Below are 24,427 nucleotides of genomic sequence, written 5' to 3'. Positions count from 1 at the left end.
TTTCAAAATTTTTAAATAAATAGGCAAAAATAGCTTTGGCCCGATCCGTGGCCCGGTTTGGGCCAAGGCTTGACCCACGAGCCAGCCTAGCCTGCAACACGACACGGGCACACTCGGGCTTGGGCCATGCCAGGCCGACCCTGGCCAAACTTTTCACCGGAGAGGGCAGCACGGCCCGTAGGCTGTCACGGGCCGTGCCGGCCTCCCCAATGAAAAGTTTGGGTGTTGGCCCGACACGGCCCACAGCATGGCCCACTTTACACCTCTACTGTTTAACGAGCAACTGCTATTGGTGTTTAGTGGCGCTTATGAATAATTGCCACTAACAAAATATATATAGTGGAATTTTCCAAAGTGTCGCTAAACTAATTGTGGCTATATCATATTTATAGTGGTGCTTTTATAAAATTGCCGCAAAATATTGTATATTTAGTGGCGAATATAAATACATGGCTTGACAATCCGCCACTATAGGTCAATTTTGTTGTAGTGCCAATTTTTTAATTTGGTCCCTCTCTGATTAAAAAGACATAAATCTAATTTGAACAAACACTTTATTCTCATTCAAATTTCTCTCATTAAATCATATATATTAGCATTTTTATAAGAATTTATGGAACAAAGAAAAGTGATCAAAGCATGGTGTAATGGTGGATATGTTGTTTTTCAACTCAATGACCTAATTTCAAATGTTCTTATAATTTATATCAATTTTTTTAATATGCAGTTGGATTTATTAGTTTGCCACTTGGACATATTCTTTGAGTATGTTTTAACTTAAACCAATTTGTTGTAAAAAATCATTGATTTGGTCAACGACCAAATGGCCATTGAATCATTCACCTATTTGACTAGGTCAATGGACTATGGTTAAGAAATTAATTCACTTTTATTTGTATTTTGATCTATTTCTATACTTACTAACAATAATTCTCATTTTTTTTTTCAAATATACTTTTATTTAATGTGAATAATATGTAATATTAATTACATGTTCAAAATTTTCTATAAATTTTTTTATTATTCAATTTGACATATAATAGAAATTACTTATTACTAGGAGGAAATGCAATTTCAATATATTGTTTGAATATTGGTTTTTAATATTGTGGACAAATCAATTGATTAGATTGATCAATCCACCACCTAATTCAGGATTGTAGGTCCATTAAACATGAAACCACTTGCCTATGGTGGCCTAGATAATTGAATCATTAACCATTTGACATGTTTTATAGGGCCATGTGTTACACATTCATGCGATTAATTTTTTTTTATAATTTTTATCCAATTTCCATCATTAATAAAAACAATTTTCATTTATCACACTTTTTTATATGATAAATATATAATATTGTAGAATGTACCCAAATTTACCTAAGAATTTCAATTTTTTCTAAAACTTTATATGTTTTATTATTTAATAAGAACATCATGTGTTGACCCATTTGATATGGATAGTTGAACCACTAATCCACCACATGGATGGAAAAACCATGTTGTTTTCTTCGATTGATTTTAAATCTTGTATTCCATTTTCATCATTAATAAACTAATTCTTATTTTTACATTTATTTTTGTTTAAAATGGTGAATATATAACATTAGAAATGTATCAAAATGCTTTATACAAAGTTTATATTTTTCTTTGAGTTTTTATACATACTTTTAATATTGAATACTTAATTATAACATCATAAATTGATCCATTTGACCCGGAAGGTTAGATCATTGACCTGACATCTAGGTGTGAAAATTGTTGCATTTTTCATTTATATCATTAATAAAATAATTATTGTTTATCACAGTTATTTTTGTTTATGTGATTAATATATAATATTATAGATGTTCCCAAAATTGTTCCATATTTTTTATATTATTCTATTTTTAAAAATTTTGTTTTTTAATTTTACATTATGGGTTAACCCATTTGACCTGAAAGGTTGAACCATTAACCCAACCTATAATATAATATAATGTATATTTTTATAACATTATATTATATATGTTATACAAATACAAATATTTTTTATTTTATACAAAATGTTTCATATTTTATATAAGATATAAAATTTTAAGTTTTAACATATAAATAAATATTAATTATTTGACACATGTCAATATATGTGTGAACAATTGATCCAATTAAAGTATGTAAATTGTCCTCCTAGGCAAGGCCTTCCTTCATTCTCATTGCCTTAGCAATGTAATAGTGAATGATAGCACTCATTATTTAGTGTTGTTCCAAGATTCAAGAGCACGTCCTTTCCGTTAGAAAAGGTAATGAGAAAGAGATTATACTTATTATTTATTTGTTCATATTACTAATACCATTTCGTTTAATGGAAAACTTGTCCTTGAATAACAATGATCAAATACCAAAATGATTTTGCAAGTACTATTACCATCTCCTTTCTTTTGTTCACATTTTTTTTCCATTTTTTAATAATTGCTCTTATTTATTCCACTTTGTCAGTAATTTATTTAGCTGGTTTAATTTGTTTATTCTTGATGTAGCGCGATCTAACTGTTCCCTGCTGGAGGTAACCTACCTTCCAGTCAGACAACAGACTAGGTTGATTTGCAAGAGGACGACTAGAGAAATCAGGGTGACTAGCCCAGCAAGGTCTTTCCGATGCTTAAGTTAGTAAACTTGTTGTGAGCTAAAATAGCTTAAGAATGTAGAAGGCTAGAGAGCAGAGAAATCACGCATACCTCATGCCCCTGGGGTTGGAGCCTTTATATAGCTGAGTCCTTGTGGGTTTCGCGGATCAGTTCCGGGATATTTGTCACAATGAGATCCGTCTCTTCATTAATTAAGGGATAATGTTGTCAACTGATAAGGCTTATCAATTCCGCCCGAATCGAGCAGGGAGGAGATAATGATAGCTGTTGCGCGTAGTGATCCCAGGCGGTTCGGAATCCACTAGAAGGATTTTCGGGGTCACCACGTAGTAGTCCGGAGTTGGTAACCCCGAGGTCATGCTTTTAGGTTCCGAACTGAGTTGAATGCCGAAGTGTTTTGGGATCGAAGTGATCTGTTGTGATCTGGCACCGAGGTGATCTCGTCCGAGCTGTCGCAAGGTTACTCTATCCCAAGGTGGTTGAATATCCGAGTTCGGTCTATTGCGAACTGGTTGTGTTAGGCTGAATTGTCATCTCTTGGTCAGATTATGTCCATGTGTCCCCTCTTTACTAGGTCGGGCCAAATCACCCTTCATCAATTCTTATTTTGTACCTTGCATATGGTTCAATGCTAAATATAATTGTGTTAGATTGAAAGTTGAATTCCACAAACTTTGTTTGATACAATCCGCTTTTTGTCACTGTATAGTTTTTTTTTTTTTTTTTTCTTGATGGTTATCAGGTTTTTTTTGGTAAGAATTTCTTGATGGTTATCAGCTTAAAATGATCAAAATTTTGCTTTGTATTTGGAAAGTTTTTGATTGGGGTAGTGCGTTTTCTTATTAGTTCGGAATTTTGTTTTCATTATTAGTTTTTGCTCAAACTACATCTAGGAGTGATTTCTATAAGCCAAAGTATGATTTTGGGCTTATCTCTCTTATCATTATTCTTTCTTTTATGAACTGCTCTTTTTATTATTCATATGTTGAAGTTTGTTTTGATTGGTACCATTTGGAGATGGAAATATATATAATGCTATTAAATAACACAAAGGGATTGATTTCTCATTGCAGCCAAGAAAAAGTTTTTCAAGTTCTCTTAAAAATTTTAAAACCAGTAGTTTCTCTTTCTTTCTAAATTATTATTTTCAGCAACAAACATACAGGAAACCTTAAATATCCCCTTTTATTCCTAATTAAACCCTTCCAATTTTCTTTATGACATGATTTATTTTGATCAATTACGTCTTATTTTTATCAGTTTTAACCATTAGTTTTCTACTCATTAGAAGCAGAAAATTATTGGAGAAACAAAAAAGCTTTCCTGGTGACACTTCCAATTAATACAGACTCGGTGATACATTTGTTGCTAGCTTTTGATAAAAGCTTTGAAGAGCACCAACCTATATATGCTGGATTCAGTTCATTTGTAAGTAAAGCTTTCAAAAGCCATCGATCGAGTTAGTTGATAGACAATTACAAGTGAAATGATGAAGCTACAAAGTCATTGGTTGACATATACTTCACTTCTTTATCTTTCTGGCTTATTAATGTATGTAATATCTGCTTCCAAAGTGTGCTAAAGATGTAGAAGAAATTAATATTTCCCCATTATCTTCATGTTTGTTTGTCCTTGTGTACATCTATGCGTGTGTGGAATTCAATAACAATGTTGAAAACTTCTACCAAACTTTTTTTTTTTTATAAATAACTTTTATCAAAATCACAGAAAGAACTGTGCCAGCATGTTTATTTTGTAACTGAAACTTCTTGAGAGTTTTCCCTTGTCTTTAAGTATATATATGGCAATTATTAAAACCGAACAAGGAAAATGTAATTCATTACCACTCACTAGTATATACCAAACTCTTACATTTCAAACGTTTTAAGTTTCTCTCTCTCTCTCTCTTTGCATATTAATTTATGGGGAATCAGGGAAGAGAAAATAAGGTGCACATAAAGATTATTGGTCATTCCATGAAAAACCTGTAATTCTATGAGTTCGATTTTGTTTCCTCCTATTTTGAAGGAATGCTGAATGACGAGTTCAGATTTTCTCCCAACAAAAAGCCATTCCAACATGATCTGTGTTAGCTGGTTTGTTCCAGTGTTGACATGTAGGGGTGGATTTGAGCCAAGCCGAGCTGAATACTATCAGGCTCGAGCTCGATTTTCAGAAAAAATATTTTATAAAAATAAAAATTATATAAAAATATTTTTTATTTGATATTTAAAAATATAAGAATTATAATAATTAATAATTATAATATTGTTTTTATATATATATTCGAACCGGCTCGCGAGCCTCATGAGTTGAGTTCTAGTAGGCTTGAGCTCTGCTCATTTAATAATCGAACCAGTAAATTGGGCTCGAACTCGGTTGAAAATGAGCTGAGCCGAGCTTTTCACAAATCGAGCTCGAGCAGCTCATGAAAAGCTTGGATTGTTGCAACCCCTATTGACATGGAACACTTTGGGGAAAAAGGGGTCAGGGGGAAGTCTATACCAAAAAAAAAAAAAAAGAAGATCTGTGCCTCTACATCTCACCATAAGAATAAGATGACGCACCAATAAAAAAAGATCATTGTCATGAAATTGTTATGATGCAATATTTTTGGTTCAGTTATAGAAGAGGATCCCTTCTTAAGAGACATAAGTTGCATTCAAAGCTGAAGTAATAGGACTGGAGAAGTGTAGATGTTCTAAGCCCAATGACTTAATTAATAACATTTTCATGAAGTGAGGAAATAATATAACTTAATATGAATTGTCAAGTTTCATCCATTCTGCATATTTAGGATTAGGAGTAGAAGTTGATGAATTTATACCTGAGATATGTTTTGGTAGACAAGGTAATGCACCATCTAAGATCCCCTCAATCTCAAATTTGGAAGAAATTGTGTTCTTCACGCTACATAGATATCTCCTGTAAGATTGATATATGAAGATAGAGTGTGATGTTGGAGACATTGACTGTGGAAGAGAGAATGATTGAAGCATTAGAGGTAAATGATGAAGAGGAGAATGAAGATTGTGCTAGTGACTGATGTCATGAGGCTCTAATACTATACGATCTGTAAATTGAAAGAGAAAACAAAGAAAAGGTATGAGAGAGAGAGAATAAAGGTAATATGATAGATGTTTCATTGCTATTAATGTATTTATATACAAAGTGTGAGAATCCTTGTGGGATACAAACAGTGAAGATATACATGAAGAGAGGATAAAGATAAGGGAGTAATCTCAGTCTATGTAGGACTAGAATTGGGACTAGGATTTTCATGTTTCCTAGTCTCGCTAGAATCTTTAATTGCCAGGGCACAAGAAAGAAGCCACTGAGATCTTTATTGGCTTCTAAGTATTGACAACGGCAAATGAACATTAATAACTGTTAAAACTGGTTTTTAATCTTTTTCAGTGGTAGAATGGAGTATTTTAAGGAACAGGTGTAAAAAATTTATTTGGGTGAGTTAATATATTTACCCAAATTGCCTCTAACCCAAAACTTTCTCGCTGTAATCTACCTATCACGACCCCAAGCTCTCTCTGATATATATTCCTGTAATCTGAACCCAAATTACCAATTTGTTTACAGTGTTTACTTACTACATCCCTATTCATATACAGCGAATTATCCTTAGGATGGTGGTAATTTTAAAGAAAGAAGAAGAAAAAGAAGAAAATAGAAATGGAATTGATGCCAGAGGAGAGTGATCATAATTTGAAAATTTAATGAATATTAAAGGCAAAAGAGTCATTTTCATATAATTTAATGAAAGATGAATTTCTAATACTTAAAAGGTAGTTATATGGAGGGTAGGTTGGTCAAATTGGCTCATCGGAAACCGTCAAGTATCTGGGTACGTAATTGATACCTTTCTACAAGATGGATAAGTAACTTATTATTCTCATATCGATAATGTATGTATTTGGTTTTGTGGGCATTTATAGATACAATGTTTATTTATACTTATTCATTTTAACGTTTATTTATACTTTTTACTTTAAACGTTTTCTATTTTTGTTGTTTGGTTGAACTTTATTTTAAAAGTTTTTTATTTTCTACTATTTATTTGATAAATGGTGAAATCAAACAATTGTATGATGACAGTTTTTCAATAAAGACACCAATAGAACCAAACATCCCCAATCTGTTCTCCCCCATTCTTTTTCTTTACACGAGTAACGTGTATTTGCACAGGAATACTGAAACTTCACTTACCTGAACAAGTAAAATCTGATAAACAATTGCCCGGATAAACAAATTTACACAGAGTTAAGTGAAAACGAACGGGGTTGAATAAGAAATTGAGAATGGAAAATTGGAAACTGATACAAAGTCAAACTTTTATTCATTCAACTGGCCATTCTGATTTCTGAACCAGAAATTTCGAACTCCCAATCATGCTGGCCGGACTACTTACAGCTGTTGGGGAGAGGCGGGCCACACAAACACTGGTTATGGAGAAACTGGGATGCACCTTGATCCTGCACCTTCCCACCGAACGGAATCTTTCCACAGAGCCGGTTATAGCTGAAGTCCATCACCACTACTATCGAATCCAACTCCATTATTTGCTCCGGAATGCTTCCTCGATTCCTGTTATGCGACAAATCCAGGTTCGTCAAGTTCCGTGGAAAGCTCACTTTTGACAGATCAAAGTCGAGCCGGTTCCACGACAAATTGATCCACGTTGTCGCTGCGTCGGCCCTAAGAAACACCGATGCATCCCCAACGAGCTTGTTATTGAACAGAACAATCAACTCGAGGTTCAACTTGCCTAGAGACTTGGGAATCTCGCCTGTGAGTTTGTTTACTTGAAGTTGAAGACTTTCCAATTTATTGAGGTTTCCAAGGGAAGCCAGGATCGGACCGAATAGCTTGTTGTTGGCGAGAAAGAGATACACTAGGCTTTTAACTTGGCCGAGGAAGTGAGGGATGCGGGTGGATAGATTGATTCTGAGTATTAAGGAAAGTCCTCTAGAAGGTAATTTCACGAGACTGCCGGTTATCAATGGAGGCTCTCAATTTATAATAACAATTGAGAATAAAGAATATTTAGCACCTGCTATGATAAATCTCAATCTAGAATAACAACCGAGAATAATGGATATTTAGCAGTTGTCAATGACAGATCTCATCTAATTACCAGTAAAGGCTCTCACACAAATTTGGCAACCACTAAATTAGAAAGAATTAATTAGAAGAAATTAATTAGAAAATCTTTGTACATAGGCTCCTATTCTTAGTTTCTTTATTTATTATTTTCATCTTTGTGTATATATATTATATCTATCTCAGCCCGGTCGACAGGTCAAATAATACAACCATTCTTTTATTTTTTACTCTCTCTCTCTCTCCTACATCTTTATCTTGGTATCAGTGCCTATGGTATCTGACAGTGCTGATTCGTTTGAAGCTATGAGCTCCAACTCTTTTGGTATTCAGAACATGACTACTACAGTAGCCATGAATTCTATTCCTAACATTTCCCCGTATCTCACCATCAAGCTGAATGGAGAAAATTTTCTTCTTTGAAGAGTTCAACTTCTACCAGTTCTCAGGGCCTATAAACTAGTGGCCTTAATTAATGGTTCGACTAAGTCACCACCAGAGGAAATTCCAAATCCCAATGATGGTAGTAAGAAAATTCTTAACCCAAACTATTCTTCATGGATACAGTTGGACCAACTTGTTTTAAGTTGGCTTGTTGCATCTCTGATAGAGGGTGTATTATCCCAAATTGTTGGACTATCTAATGCAGCCGAAGTCTGGAGTGCCCTAAAAAGTTCATTTTCTTCTCACTCACGATCTAGGGTGCTACAAATAAAGCAACAATTACAAAACCTTAAGAAAGGCAATCTATCCATAAGTGAGTATGTTCAAAAAGCAAAAACTATTGCAGACAATCCATCTATTGTTTCTGAACCGGTAGCTAAGGAAGACCTTGTTCTCTATGTCTTATCTGGACTAGGTAGTGAATATGAGTCTCTCGTCACTGCTATTACTAATAGGATTGATGCTGATCAATTAGGCATTAATGATGTTTTTGGTTTACTGCTTAGCCATGAATCTTGGCTTGTGTAGCATAATGTTTTCAATGAAACTCCCAATGCCAATATAGCTACAAATAATAATAATAATGGAAATAATAGCAATAATAATTCTTAGTTTAAAAAAAAACAAAGGGAATTATGGTCGCGGTAGAGGCAGGGGCATGGCAATCAGTCTGGACGTGGCCAAGGTCGAGGAAGAGGTAATACAATTATCTGATAGGTATGTAACAAACCTGGCCACGGTGCACTCAAGTGCTACAAACAGTACGGTCTCTCGTACCAAGGAGAACAAAACTATACTTCTCTAGATCCTGCTATTGCGTTTCATAGTGGTATGTCTTCCTACAATGGCTCAACATCTAATTTCGTCCCTGATTGGTACCCTGATAGTGGAGCAACTCATCACATGACTCCAGATGCTGATAACTTACAGAACAAGACTGAATTTTTTTGTATGGACCAAGTGAAAGTAGGTAATGGCGAAGGTTTGACAATTAAGAATATTGATTCTTCTTCATTAAATTATGATCATTATCAGTTTAATTTGAAAAATATTTATCATATTCCTGCTTTGACAAAGAATTTGATCTCTATTAGCAAATTCACAAGAGATAATAATTTAATATTTGAGTTTCACCTGGATTTCTTTTTATTGAAGGATCATATGGGGAGAGTTCTACTTAGAGGACCCGGTAGAGATAGACTCTATTAGTTCCCGGGAGCTATTAATGAAGGAGAAAAATCAGCTAAAGCACTTGTTGGAGAAAGAGCTTCTTTCCAGGATTGGCATCATCGCCTAGGACATGCATCATTAAAACAACTAAATTAGTAATTTCTAAATTTGGTTTACCTTATTCAGGACATGTAAATGAGTAGTTTGTTTGTGAGGCTTGCCAATTAGGCAAAGCACATCGTTTAAATTTGTCAATTTCTTCTAGTAATGTCTCTCAGACTCTAGAGTTAATTTACTCAAATGTATGGGGACCTGCCCAGGTTTTGTCTACAAAAGGCTATAAATATTATATTTTGTTTATGGATGCCTATTCTAAGTTTTCTTGGATTTATCCTCTTGAAAGGAAATCGGATGTGTTTGATACTTTTGTTAAAATTAAGAGACAAGCTGAAATTCTATTTTCCACTAAAATTGAGATGTTTTAAAGTGATTGGGGAGGAGAGTTTTGAAAATTATCCCCCTTCTTGGATAGTGAAGGAATTTCATACAGGGTCAGTTGTCCTCATACTCATGAGTAGAATGGAAATGCTGAAAGGAAACACCAGCATATTATTGAGTCCACTCTCTCCCTACTAGTGTCCTCCTCTCTCCCCAAATCCTTCTAGGTCAAAGTAGTAGAAACTACAGTGTTTCTCATTAACCGGTTGCTTACTCCAACACTTTGTAATCTCTCTCCTTATGAAAAGTTGTTTGATCGAAAAACCTGATTATTTTATATTACGAAGTTTTGGTTGTGTCTGTTGTCCTTTCATTGGGATATATAACAAGCACAAGATGGACTATAGATCTGTTAAATGCATTTTTGTTGGGTATAGTTCCTCTCATAAAGAGTACAAGTGTTATAATCCGGTTACTTCACAAGAAATTATTACTAGACATGTGGTTTTTTATGAGAAACAGTTTCCGGGACTCTCTTAAGAGAGAAAATTTTCTGAACCTCTAAATTCAGAGCCAGCCACCCTGCTACCTGTTCCTTCAGTCACTAATGCGTAGAATGATATCTCTTCTCATGATTCTCCGTCTCTTGAACAAGGTATAACTGCAAGTTCATCTTCCACTGATACTAATGAGTCTTTGTCTCATGGTGATAAATAAACAGCATAGCCATAACAGAGAACGCGACTGATTCAGGATATTCTCGACACCACACCTGTTGTTCCTACACTGGCTATACGGACACATTCTATGACTACTCATTCTATGAGTTTCCACCATGCGTAGCCTATCGCACATTATCCCTTACCTAAAGGGCTACTTGTAGATGGTAGTCCGATTGATGCAGAACCAACTTCCTACTCTCAGGCATCCAAGTCTGCACACTGACGCACTGCTATGGCATTTGAATTTCATGCGCTTATAAAGAATGGTACGTGGCAACTTGTTCCTTATGACCCTTCCATGAATGTTGTTGGCTCTAAGTGGGTGTGCAAAATTAAGAGGAAACTTGATGGTTTTGTTGAACACTACAAAGCTAGACTAGTAGCTCAGGGTTTCTCTCAAGTTCCTGGTGTCGACTTCACTAATACCTTCAGCCTTGTTGTTAAGCTAGCCACTATTCATACAATTTTATCTTTGGCCACCTCACAAGGGTGGGACATTAAGTAGTTAGATGTTCACAATGCCTTCCTAAATGGCTTTATTCAAGAAAATATTTATATGAAACTGCCCCGGGGTTTTGAGGATCAGACATATCCATAATATGTTTGCAAGTTTAAAAAGGCTCTATATGGTCTTCGTCAAGCCCCTCGGGCTTGGTTTTCTTGCCTCAGTCAAAGACTTCATGATCTTGGCTTTAGAAGCTCTTAATGTGATCCCTCTATCTCTTCATCTACATCAAAAATAATATTTCTCTATATATTTTGGTTTATGTTGATGATATTATTGTTATTTATTTTTTTGTTGCTCATGTTTCTCAACTAATTGTGGATTTGTCTCGGAGCTTCTCTCTTAAGGAACTTGGATCTCTACACTTGACCATGCCTATGGCTCCTACGTCTCGATTGTCTAAATTTCAGGGAGACCCACTTCCTGATCCTACTCAGTATTGCAACATTGTTGGGGCCCTACAATATGTTACACTTACACGTCTACATGTGGCTTTTGCGGTGAACAAAGCCTGTCAATTCCTTTAGAACCCAACCAATGATCATTGGACGGCAGTAAAACTCATTCTATGTTTTCTCAAAGGCACAATTGAACATGGACTATTTTTTGCATCCAGTTCTCCTGGATATTTAGTTGCTTTTTCAGATGCTGATTGGATTGATTGCCCTGATGACCGCCGGTCTACTGGTAGTTATGGTAATTTCGTTGGATCTTATTTAATCTCTTGGAGTGTGAAGAAAAAGCCCACCATTGCCCGTTCTAGCACTGAAGCTGAATTTCGTTCCTTAGTTAACTCCACCACAAAATTGTTGTGGCTTTAGTCCCTACTACGGGAATTGGGTGTTCATCAATCTGTTCTGCATATAATTTACTGTGATAACATTGGTGCCATGTATCTGGCAGCGCATCCAGTGTTTAACGCTAGCACCAAGCACATCGAAGTGGATTTTCATTTCTTACGTGATCATATTCTCCGTAAAAATCTGGATGTCCGATATATCTCTACTGATGATCAGCTGACTGATATCTTTACCAAAACTCTTGCTCTAGTTTGGTTTGATTTTCTCCGGTCCAAGCTTCATGTGCTTCCTGCCCCGTTTCTCTTGAGGGGGTGTATTAAGGAAAGTCCTCCAGAAGGTAACTCCACAAGACTGATAGTTACCAATGGAGGCTCTCAATCTAGAATAGCAACTGAGAGTAAAGGATATTTAGCAGCACCCAATGACAGATCTCCTCCAATTACCAATAAAGGCTCTCGCATAGATTTGGCAACCACTAAATTAGGAAGAATTAATTAGCAGAATTTAATTAGAAAACCTTTGTACATAGGCTCCTATTCTTAGTTTCTTTATTTATTCTTTTCATCTTTGTGTATATATATATTGTATCTATCTCAGCTTGGTCGACAGGTCAAATAATACAACCATTCTTTTATTTTTTACTCTTTCTCTCCTACATCTTTATGTCTGAGAAGTGTGAGGCATTTAAGCTTGGTGATGGAGTAGGGGATCGAACCTGTGAAGTTCGTGTCGCTCAAGATGAAGGTTTCCAGGTAGGGGAGGTTGCCATTGGCTATCATTTCGCCAAAGATGCTAGCTTGATTGATGGAGAGCTGGGTAACGTGATTGGTGTTGGGGTTGCACTCAATGTAGGTCCAGTTACAGCAGTCAGTGTTCGGAATCTAGGAAGCGAGGTCTTTGGGATCGTTCAGGGATTTGTTGAATGCTAGGAGAGCATGCTCGTCATGTGGGTTGCAGTGAACGGTGCCGGAGAGGGTGAAAGATGGGAGAGAAGATGAAATGAGGAAGAGGAGGAGAACATGGAGAAGAGAATTTGACCAGGCACCACTTCTGCGAACTTCCATCTTCAGTTCTCCTCTGTGGATGGAATAACACTCTTCCTGTTTGGAATTGAGAAAGCATGGAAGGGATCAATCTTTAATTTATGGAGGAGTAACGGGAAGCCCAAGAGAGAGTTAATTGGTTTTAATTTTCTCTCTGCCACTCTATATTCTTGAATTTAAGTCAGGGTTAAAGAGTTGGCCTCTTTTGCATCCTTCTTCAACATTTTCGAACTTTCCTCATTCATCCACAGATAGAAATTGAATGTCTATAGACTCTACACTCGATATGGGAGACCACCTTATCCATGATTTTTATTCTAATAAAATAAAACAAAAAATTTTTCCCAAGATACCATTGGCTTCTCTGTGCTTCCCTCCAAACAAGGTTACTTTCCAGCTTAAATTCAGAAATATTTTCTACCACTGCTGCAACTTGCCAACTTGGGACTAGTCTCTACCAGTTGTGTGCTATAGATTGGATTGTTGCTTTACACATAAAGAATTAAAATATCGATACTCACGAATTTTTTTATGACAATTGAAGCAAAAAGAACCCCCCATTTGTTAACTATTTTAATTTTCCTCAATGGTTCTAACTAATCTATGAAATGTACTTTGTTTGTAATGGAATATTCTTCATTTCCTATAATAGAAATAATAAAACGATCAATGTCTATTAAGTATTACCAAATTCAAAACTTTTTGAAATGCATCTAATTAAAATAGTGCTATGTATTGGGTGGTCTATTCTCATCCACACCATACCTGTAGATATGTCTACACTATAGTTATGCTATAGTAGGATAGTTGTTTTGCACTATAGGACAAAAATAGGTGTAGTGAACCACATGGTCCACCCCACACCCTCTTAAGCATTCTCTAAGGTGTGGTGCAGTTCAATTCGTATACCACACTCTCATAAGCATTTTCCAAGGTGTGGTGTAGTTCATTCCATATTAGGAGTGCAAATTAGGCGGGTTGGGTTTATGGTCAATCCATGCCTAACCCTAAAATTTGGACTTAAAGGCCCAAGCCTAAATAGAGCCTGAAGTCAAGCTTGATCTTCCCAACCCGAGCCTAGCCCGCATTTTAATTTGATACACTCGGGTTGGGTCAAGCCCAAGCTAGGGTCAAGTTGGTCAATGAACTCGCTCTAAGACTATACATGCATATATGCATTTATTCAAATATGTATGCAAATATATATGTATATATATAAGTAAATATGTATACAGATGTATATACATATAATATGTATGTATATGTATATGTAAATATGTATGAAAAAATTTACATATATGCATATGTATGAATGTGCATAGTTAGGTTGGGCTCAGGCCATGTTTGGGCTATGTAAAATTTTGGACTAGATTGGTTTAGGCCCGAGTTGGACCCACCTGAGTTGCACCCTTAGTCCACACTACTGGCCCAAGTTGCACCCTTAGAGTTAAGGAACTTGGACTTCCAAAAAATTGATTTGGCTTATCCCGCCCATTCCTCTTCCTCTTGTTCAAGCTTATTGCCTTTTGCATCTCCATTTCAACCGGTTGCTTACTCATTAACCGGTTGAAATCCTTCTGGGTCGAAGTAGCAGAACCTGTAGTGTTTCTCATTAATCGGTTGCTTACTCCAACACTTGGTAATCTCTCTCCTTATGAAAAGTTGTTTGATCAAAAACCTGATTATTCTATATTATGAAATTTTGGTTGTGTCTGTTGTCATTTTATTCGACTATAACAAGCACAAGATGGACTATAGATCTGTTAAATGCATTTTTGTTGGGTATAGTTCCTCTCATAAAGGGTACAAGTGTTATAATCCGATTACTTCACAAGAAATTATTACTAGACATGTGGTTTTTTATGAGAAATAGTTTCCGGGACTCTCTCAATAGAGAAACTTTTCTGAACCTCTAAATTCAGCACGAGTCACCCTGCTACCTGTTCCTTCAGTCACTGATGCATAGAATGATATCTCTTCTCATGACTCTCCGTCTCTTGAACAAGGTATAACTGCAAGTTCATCTTCTACTGATACTAATGAGTCTTTGTCTCATGGTGATAATCAAACAGCTTAGCCATAACAGAGAACACGACTGATTCATGATATTCTCGACATGACACCTATTGTTCCTACACTGGCTGTATGGACACATTCTATGACTACTCATTCTATGAGTTCCCACCATGCGTAGCCTGTCGCACATTATCCCTTACCTAAAGGGCTACTTGTAGATGGTAGTTTGATTGATGCAGAACCAACTTCCTACTCTCAGGCATCCAAGTCTGCACACTGACGCACTGCTATGGCATTTGAATTTCATGCGCTTATAAAGAATGGTACGTGGCAACTTGTTCCTTATGACCCTTCTATGAATGTTGTTGGCTCTAAGTGGGTGTACAAAATTAAGAGGAAACATGATGGTTTTGTTGAACACTACAAAGCTAGACTAGTAGCTCAGGGTTTCTCTCAAGTTTCTGGTGTCGACTTCACTGATACCTTCAACCTTGTTGTTAAGCCAGCCACTATTCGTACAGTTTTATCTTTGGCCACCTCACAAGGGTGGGACATTAAGCAGTTAGATGTTCATAATGCTTTCCTGAATGGCTTTATTCAAGAAAATATTTATATGAAATAGCCCCGGGGTTTTGAGAATCAGACATGTCTAGAATATGTCTGTAAGCTTAAAAAGGCTCTATATGGTCTTCGTCAAGCCCCTCGGGCTTGGTTTTCTTGCCTCAGTCAAAGACTTCATGATCTTGGCTTTAGAAGCTCTCAATGTGATCCCTCTATCTCTTCATCTACACCAAAAATAATATTTCTCTATATATTTTGGTTTATGTTGATGATATTATTGTTATTTGTTCTTTTGCTGCTCATGTTTCTCAACTAATTGTGGATTTTTCTCGGAGCTTCTCTCTTAAGGAACTTGGATCTCTACACTATTTTCTTGGAGTAGAAGCTCATCATGACAAGACTGGATTGTTTCTTTCTTAGAGGCATTACATTTTGGATCTCCTACAAAAAACTAATTTGGCAGGATCTAAACCCTTGACCACGCCTATGGCTCCTACGTCTCGATTGTCTAAATTTCAGGGAGACCCACTTCCTGATCCTACTTAGTATTGCAGCATTGTCAGGGCCCTACAGTATGGTACACTTGCACGTCCAAATGTGGCTTTTGCGGTGAACAAAGCCTGTCAATTCCTTTAGAACCCAACCAATGATCATTGGGCGGTAGTAAAACACATTCTATGTTATCTCAAAGGCACAATTGAACATGGATTATTTTTTGCATCCAGTTCTCCTGGATATTTAGTTGCTTTTTCAGATGCTGATTGGATTGATTGCCCTGATGACCGCCGGTCTACTGGTGGTTATGGTATTTTCCTTGGATCTCATTTAATCTCTTGGAGTGTGAAGAAACAGCCCACCATTGCCCATTCTAGCACTGAAGCTGAATTTTGTTCCTTAGTTAACTCCACCACAAAATTGTTGTGGCTTCAGTCCCTACTACGGGAATTGGGTGTTCATCAATCTGTTCTGCATATAATTTACTGTGATAACATTGGTGCCATGTATCTGGCAGCGCATCCAGTGTTTAACGCTAGCACCAAGCACATCGAAGTGGATTTTCATTTCTTACGTGATCATATTCTCCGTAAAAATCTGGATGTCCGATATATCTCTACTGATGATCAGCTGACTGATATCTTTACCAAAACTCTTGCTCTAGTTTGGTTTGATTTTCTCCGGTCCAAGCTTCATGTGCTTCCTGCCCCGTTTCTCTTGAGGGGGTGTATTAAGGAAAGTCCGCCATAAGGTAACTCCGCAAGATTGACAGTTAACAATGGAGGCTCTCAATCCAGAATAGCAACTGAGAGTAAAGGATATTTAGCAGCTACCAATGACAGATCTCCTCCAATTACCAATAAAGGCTCTCACACAGATTTGGCAATCACTAAATTAGGAAGAATTAATTAGCAGAATTTAATTAGAAAATCTTTGTACATAGTCTCCTATTCTTAGTTTCTTTATTTATTCTTTTCATCTTTGTGTATATATATTGTATCTATCTCAGCCTGGTCGACAGGTCAAGTAATACAACATTTCTTTTATTTTTTACTCTTTCTCTCCTACATCTTTATGTCTAAGAAGTGTGAGGCATTTAAGCTTGGTGATGGAGTAGGGGATCGAACCTGTAAAGTTCGTGTCGCTCAAGATGAAGGTTTCCAGGTAGGGGAGGTCGTCGATGGTTGTCGGTATTTCGCCAGAGATGCTAGCTTGATTGATGGAGAGCTGGGTAATGTGATTGGTGTTGGGGTCGCACTTGATGTAGGTCCAGTTATAGCAGTCGGTGTTGGGAATCCAGGAAGCGAGGTCTTTGGGATCGTTTAGGGATTTGTTGAATGCTAGGAGAGCATGTTCATCATGTGGGTTGCAGTGAACGGTGCCGAAGAGGGTGAAAGATGGGAGAGAAGATGAAATGAGGAAGAGGAGGAGAACGTGGAGAAGAGAATTTGACCAAGCACCACTTCTGCGAACTTCCATCTTCAGTTCTCCTCTGTGGATGGAATGACACTCTTCCAGTTTGGAATTGAGAAAGCATGGAAGGGATCAATCTTTAACTTATGGAGGAGTAACGGGAAGCCCAGGAGAGAGTTAATTGGTTTTAATTTTCTCGCTGCCACTCTATATTCTTGAATTTAAGTCATGGTTAAAGAGTTGGCCTCTTTTGCATCCTTCTTCAACATTTTCGAACTTTCCTCATTCATCCACAGATAGAAACTGAATGTCTGCAGGCTCTACACTCGAGATGGGAGACAACCTTATCCATGATTTTTATTCTAATAAAATAAAACAAAAATTTTTTCCCAAGATACCATTGGCTTCTCTGTGCTTCCCTCCAAACAAGGTTACTTTCCAGCTTAAATTCAGAAATATTTTCTACCACTGCTGCAACTTGCCAACTTGGGACTAGTCTCTACCAGTTGTGTGCAATAGATTGGATTGTTGCTTTACACATAAAGAATTAAAATATCGATACTCTCGAACTTTTTTATGACAATTGAAGCAAAAAGAACCTCCCCATATGTTAATTATTTTAATTTTCCTCAATGGTTCTAACTAATCTATGACATGTACTTTGTTTGTAATGGAATATTCTTCATTTCCTATAATAGAAATAATAAAACGATCCATGTCTATTAAGTATTACCAAATTCAAAACTTTTTGAAATGCATCTAATTAAAATAGTGCTATGTATTGGGTGGTCTATTCTCATCCACACCATACCTGTGGATATGTCTTCACTATAGTTATGCTATAGTAGGATAGTTGTTTTGCACTATAGGACAAAAATAAGTGTAGTGAACCACATGGTCCAACCCACACCCTCTTAAGCATTCTCTAAGGTGTGGTGCAGTTCAATTCATATACCACACTCTCATAAGCATTTTCCAAGGTGTGGTGCAGTTCATTCCATATTAGGAGTGCAAATTAGGCGGGTTGTGTTGGGTTTATGGTCAATCCATGCCTATCCCTAAAGTTTGGACTTAAAGGCCCAAGCCTAAATAGAGCCTGAAGTCAAGCTTGATCTTACCAACCCGAGCCTAGCCCGCATTTTAATTTGATGCACTCGGGTTGGGTCAAGCCCAAGCTAGGGTCAAGTTGGTCAATGAACTTGCTCTAAGACTATACATGCATATATGCATTTATTCAAATATGTATGCAAATATATATATAAGTAAATATGTATAAGATGTATATACATATAAATATGTATGTATATAGATGTAAATATGTATGAAAAAATTTACATATATACCTATGTATGAATGTGCATAGTTAGGTTGGGCTCAGGCCATGTTTGGGCTATGTAAAATTTTGGACTAGATTGGTTCAGGCTTGAGTTGGACCCGCCTGAGTTGCACCCTTAGTACACATTACTGGCCCGAGTTGCACCCTTAGAGTTAAGGAACTTGGACTTCCAAAAAATTGATTTGGCTCATCCCGCCCATTCCTCTTCCTCTTGTTCAAGCTTGTTGCCTTTTGCATCGCCATTTCAACCGACGAAAATCCTCGTTGGCAGTTCACCGGACTCTCTCACTTGTCAGCGTACACTCCCCCGCTCATTCCTCTCAGCTCTCTCTCTGTTCTAAATAGAGTTTATGCTCAATTATTGTTGCATGCTCCTCCATATATGAAATTTTTCTAAATAGTGGGGTATTGGGAATTTACATTCAAACTTGGCATAATTTACATGTCCCATTTAAGACTTTCTTTATGAGGAGTTTTGGTAGGATTCTATTATGGAGTATTTTTAGATCAGGAATAGGAGTCATAAGGGTGTATGCCTATATAAATAGTAGCTAGAGGAAGGCTAAGACAATTTTGATATTGAATTTTCTCTTAATTATTCAGTGAAGAATTCTTCTTCATAGTAGTTCAACTTCTACTCTTTTCTTTGAAGCTTTTCTAAACGTGTTTTGTTTCCGTATTGCACCGTTGGTATTAGAGCTCATGTTTGATCATTTTTTGGATTATGACTCCTAAGAATAAATGAGTAGCTCACATCATAGAGTAGGAACCCAATAACAAAATGCGAGGAGAGAGAGATAGCGGAGCTGAGAAGACAATTCAAGGCACTTGCTCAGGAGTTGAAATCGCTACGAGGGGACAATGACTCCAATGCAAGTGTTTCCACTCATTCCTTTTCATCATCAAGGTAAGCATCCAAGTCGGATGGAGTTGCGGGTGGTGACCAGAAACAGTGGGAAACAGGTTTCAATATTGAGATCCCAAAGTTTCATGGAGGATTATCTACTTGGCAAGCAACCAAACTGGCTGTAGTTGTAAGTGGTGAACAGAAACAATGGGAAACAGATCTCAAGTTTGAATTCCCAGAGTTTAATGGAGGTATATCCTCAAATGAATTCATAGACTGGAGTTCCATGGAGGAGTTATCAGTTTTAGATTCAGAAGGTAAAACCAAATCTTATGACTTTGTTGATTGCTTTAATATTATTGAGGATTGTTATGAAAATCTTGCATGACCATTTTCCTCAACAACATTTATTGAAGAACAACATGTTGATTGGAACAAACCTCCAATCTATGATGAAGAACCCATTGCTCAAGATGAATATGTTATTCCTCATCATGATTTTCAAGATGGAGACAATATTTACCATTCTGGAGGATTTGATAGCATTGTCTTCATACAAGTCTATGAGGGTCCATATTGACAATCATTTTTTCAAAGTTTAGAATGGTCAGTAAAGGGAGAATTAAATTATTTGAAGATCAACAATTGTGTTTCAAAAGTTAAGAAATATAATGAAGACATTCCACTTCGTATTGGAGAGTTATACCACGAACTGTCTATTAGAAAGTTGGAAACAATGAAGCACAATACGTGATGTTGGAGGACTCTCACATGGTAGCATGAATCCAAGGACGAGTTTTCTCCAACCTAGGGAGGAAAATGCAGTATGGGATTTGGACCAATTGAGTAAACATTTATAAAGTTGGTTTTTGAAGACCCATCTTATTACATATAGGAGGAAAGTAGTATTTGATGCGGAAGGCTATGTTGGGCCATTTTAACGAAGGAATGCCTACTGGTTGAGCAATGTGGAAAACTAGCACCAAGGAAGTTGGGCCATAATAGAGAGTTGAATTTATCAATGAGAATGCCTATAGACTAAAGCTACCTAGCCATATACGTACCCATGATGTTTTAATGTCAAACACTTGGTACCATATGTTGGCAATCAGTTAGATGATGATTTAAATTCGAGGACGGATCCCCAACCCGGGGAGGATGATGCGGTATAGAAGAAGGCTAATAAGTTCTATGCAAGTTGGGGCCATTCCAAGACATAGAAGAAGCAGAGACGATGCTATTAGCCTAGCTTAGTAAATATTTACCAACATAGCATTGTCACATAATTTCTATCTTTGTTCGTTTTACTAAGTTGGCGACATCATAAAGTTTCTATCTTAACTCGTTTTTACCAAGTTATCATTATACTGAGATTTCAAATTTATATTCAATTAAGATTTTCCTTTTGAAGGGTTTTAGTAGGATTCTATTATGGAGTATTTTCTTATATTATGATTGCTCAATTAAGACTTTCTTTTCGAAAAGTTTTAGTAGGATTCTATTATGGAGTGTTTTTAGATTAGGAATAGGAACTATAAAGGAGCATGCCTATATAAAGAGTAATTAGGCAAAGGCTAAGACAATTTTGATATTGAATTTTCTCTCTTAACTATTCAGTGAATAATTCTTCCTGGTAGTTCGATTTCTACTATTTTCTTTAAAGCTTTTTTCAATGTATTTTGTTTCTGTATTGCGCCATTATTGGCTGTTGCTTCCAATTCCTAAGGCAGAAGGGTTTAAAATCCTTGCAATTCTAACCGGAATCCACTTCTTGAAGGCCGGTTGAAGGCCAACCACAATGCTACTTTTGATCTAACAGTCCTCCAACTTTACTGATTTTGGATGATGTATTTAGGACCACAAACGAAATCTTATAACAACATCCAACCATACAACTCAGGCCTCCCCTGCTAAGGAAGCGGATCTTTTCGTCTTTGGCAGTTTGGAAGCAATGCAATTGGTTCTTGATGTATTATTTTGGAAATGGATATTGCAGTAGTGCAGACAACCTTTCTGGTGGTGCCATTCAAAGGGATGCTAGCTCTTTGGTACAATCCTTGCTAGGAGATCCTGAAAATTTTGTTATTTAAGAATTCTCTTTATTGTATTAGTTACTTTTAGACAACGGTGATACGTATGTGGGTGATGGTAACGACTATTAAAATTCAATTAAGAAATGGTTCCACCATTTTTTCTTTCTGCAGTTCCTCAGATCATGAGATTAGTGAATTGATCGCAAGACCTGCCACCAAATTATTATCAATCATCCAACATCCAACCCAAAAATCAAAGTCTGATGATATCCACCGTAAACCACAAAATCAAACTCTGATGATGCCCACCACATGTTTGATTAAATCCCCTTCATAACTGATTGCAAAATCCAAAACTGTGAATTACGGACTGAAACTGTGTTGGGTTGTTAGGAGTTGTGTGTTTTGTTTATCATTTGGCGAAGACAATTAGGAGAAAAGAGTAGCGAAGGTCCCATTCCCCAGCTCGTAATTTCTCATGAAGCAATGAGCTTTGGTTTCTCTGTTCCTCTCCGCTATTGAAGTAATTCGAAATCCTATACAGAAAAAGAAAATGAAAATGTTTCTCTTTTTGGATCATCAGCGGAGAATACGAAGAACAGGAGGTGGAGGGGGAGGACAGAGATAGAAAGAAGCCTCTAGTGATTTTCTTGGCCGGACCTCCCAAACCTGGGTAGTGAGTAGGATCTCCTCTCATCTTTTTGCATTCCCCCGGGAAACTCAGAAAGTCGTATAATTGGGCGGTTAAGGGCATTTTAATCATAAAAATATATTTGATAAGGTTGATTAGTCATTCAGGGGCAATTTGCATTTCCCAACACTTTCTCAATGGCAGGTTTTGAAATCACAAAAATTGATTGACATGGGTTCCTGGACATTTTAAAAAGTTACAATGAGTTTAAGAGAAACGATAAAAAGTCATGGTGAGTTTTATACAAATTTTCTAACAAAAAGGATCATTATTTATAGGTTTGCAACAATAGAATAATTAACGGCTGCCATCATCTTGAATATTCAGGTCATATTCCTAGTTTACACATCTTATCCAATGAATCTTCACCAATAACCAATCCTAAAAAAATAAGAAGACTTTACAAATTAAAAATAGAAAAAAAAACTTCGTGAAAATGCCAATTTCAACCCTAAAGAATTAAAACTTAAAAATGGTCATTTTTTACCCCGAACTTTGATAAAAAGGCCATTTGTAAGCAAAAATAGATGGTGTTTGAAACAACATTGACAAATTCTTTAGACAACATTATGTGGAACTGCTAAAGTTTGAAAATGTGCCACGTTCATAAAATTAAGTAAATTACTTTAGAGTCTAATTAAATGACCCCAAAGTTAATTAATTAATAAAATAAAGTTACTTAATTAAATGACCTAAAGTATTTAATTTATCTAATTAAATAATTTACACAAATTAATATAATAAAGTAAGTTAAGCAATTAAATAGGTAAATTAAATTAATTTAGGAAACAAAGTTAATTTATTAAATTAAGTAAACAAAGCTAATCAATCTAACTATATGCAAATTAACAAATTAAGCATGGTAATTTAAAAACTAACCCAAAATAGAACCAATTTGACCACCAATTTCTAGGTCAACAATTTAATCTTCTAGTTTGAACGGATCAACCCATCACATTTTTAAAATAAAAAATAAAATATAATTTAAATAAAAAACATCTCAAAAACCATTTACTGGACTAAAGAACTTAGCAATTCTACCATCTAGGACAACGGTTTGCTAAGCAAAATGCTTTTTTCTTTTGAAAAATTTTGGGCTAAGTATAAAATGGAACTAGGCAGATTAGTTCTCCGCTCAAAATTTTTAACTTGGTCAACAAACTCTTGACCCAAATGGTTGAACCACTAAATTATTCAATCTGCTAAATGGTTTTTTTTTTTATTCATTTTGTATTTTATTTTTATTTTTCAAAATGTTATTGGTTGATCCATCAGACTAAACAATCGAACTGATAACGAAAGCGGTTCTGTTTTGGTTTGGTTTTTAAAACCATGCCTAATTGGATTAATTTACTTATTCAAATCGATTATCTTTGCCTATTAAATTTAAAAAATTAATTTTCTTTCTTTAATTAATTTTATTTACTTATTTAATTGCTTAACTTACTTAATTATCTTAATTACTGTAAATTTTTTATTTACTTAATTAATCTAATTAAATAAATTAAATACTTTAGGATCATTTAATTAAACCCTGAAGTAATTTACTTAATAAAATTTATTAAAGTGACCAATTCTCAAACTTTTGGGTCGAAAGTGGCCTTTTTCAAACTTGTTTTTGCCACATAGCATTGTCTAATAGATGTATCAATGATGTTTCAACAAATGCCACAACAAAAAAGTTGACTTAGAATTTCACTTTCTTCTTCGCCCCCAAACTGAAAGGAAGTTGTTCAAGGGCATGATCCATGATTGTTTATTTTGAAAGTACCCCTAATACTTCTCCATACAGAAAATAATCATGGTTTTTAAAAACGAACTAGTGATTGAACCGGTCAGGGGTCCGGTTACCAGTTCAAACGGTCCGATCGTTCAACCTGAATGGTTGGTCCATTCTGACAAAATAAATAAAAAAAATCGAAAAATTAGAAAATGGTCAAAATCGTTCAAACGGTTTGAACGGTTTGAACGGTTCAAACAGTTAATCGGCTGTTTCAACGGTTTGCTAACCAAAATCAACGGTTTTGAGAAAAAAAAATGGTTTTGGAGGAAAATAAACCGGTCAGGTGACCGATTCCCGGTTTTTCCGGTCTGACTGTCAGGTCTGGTCTAGTTATGAAAACAGTGAAAATTGGCATTGATCAAATAGAATGATTGCTTATGTCTTATTAGCG

The 24,427-nt window shown here is 36.0% G+C and overlaps 1 protein-coding gene across 1 annotated transcript; it reads right to left on the bottom strand.

Moving 5' to 3' along the window:
• Positions 1-7,039: 7,039 nt before the first annotated feature.
• Positions 7,040-17,412, bottom strand: LOC148872614 (polygalacturonase inhibitor 2-like). The gene is made up of 2 exons (XM_088969588.1): positions 16,988-17,412; positions 7,040-7,583 (listed from the first exon to the last, which is right to left on the bottom strand). The coding sequence occupies exons 1-2, from the start codon at positions 17,410-17,412 to the stop codon at positions 7,040-7,042; spliced, it is 969 nt and encodes a 322-aa protein (XP_088825714.1).
• Positions 17,413-24,427: the final 7,015 nt, after the last annotated feature.

This window comes from Nelumbo lutea, chromosome 2 (assembly GCF_056320005.1).
Source record: "Nelumbo lutea isolate HS-2025 chromosome 2, American lotus-T2T, whole genome shotgun sequence".
Lineage (NCBI taxonomy): Eukaryota > Viridiplantae > Streptophyta > Magnoliopsida > Proteales > Nelumbonaceae > Nelumbo > Nelumbo lutea.
The sequence above is the reverse complement of the archived record's forward strand: the minus strand, read 5'-3'. Positions and strand labels throughout refer to the sequence as shown.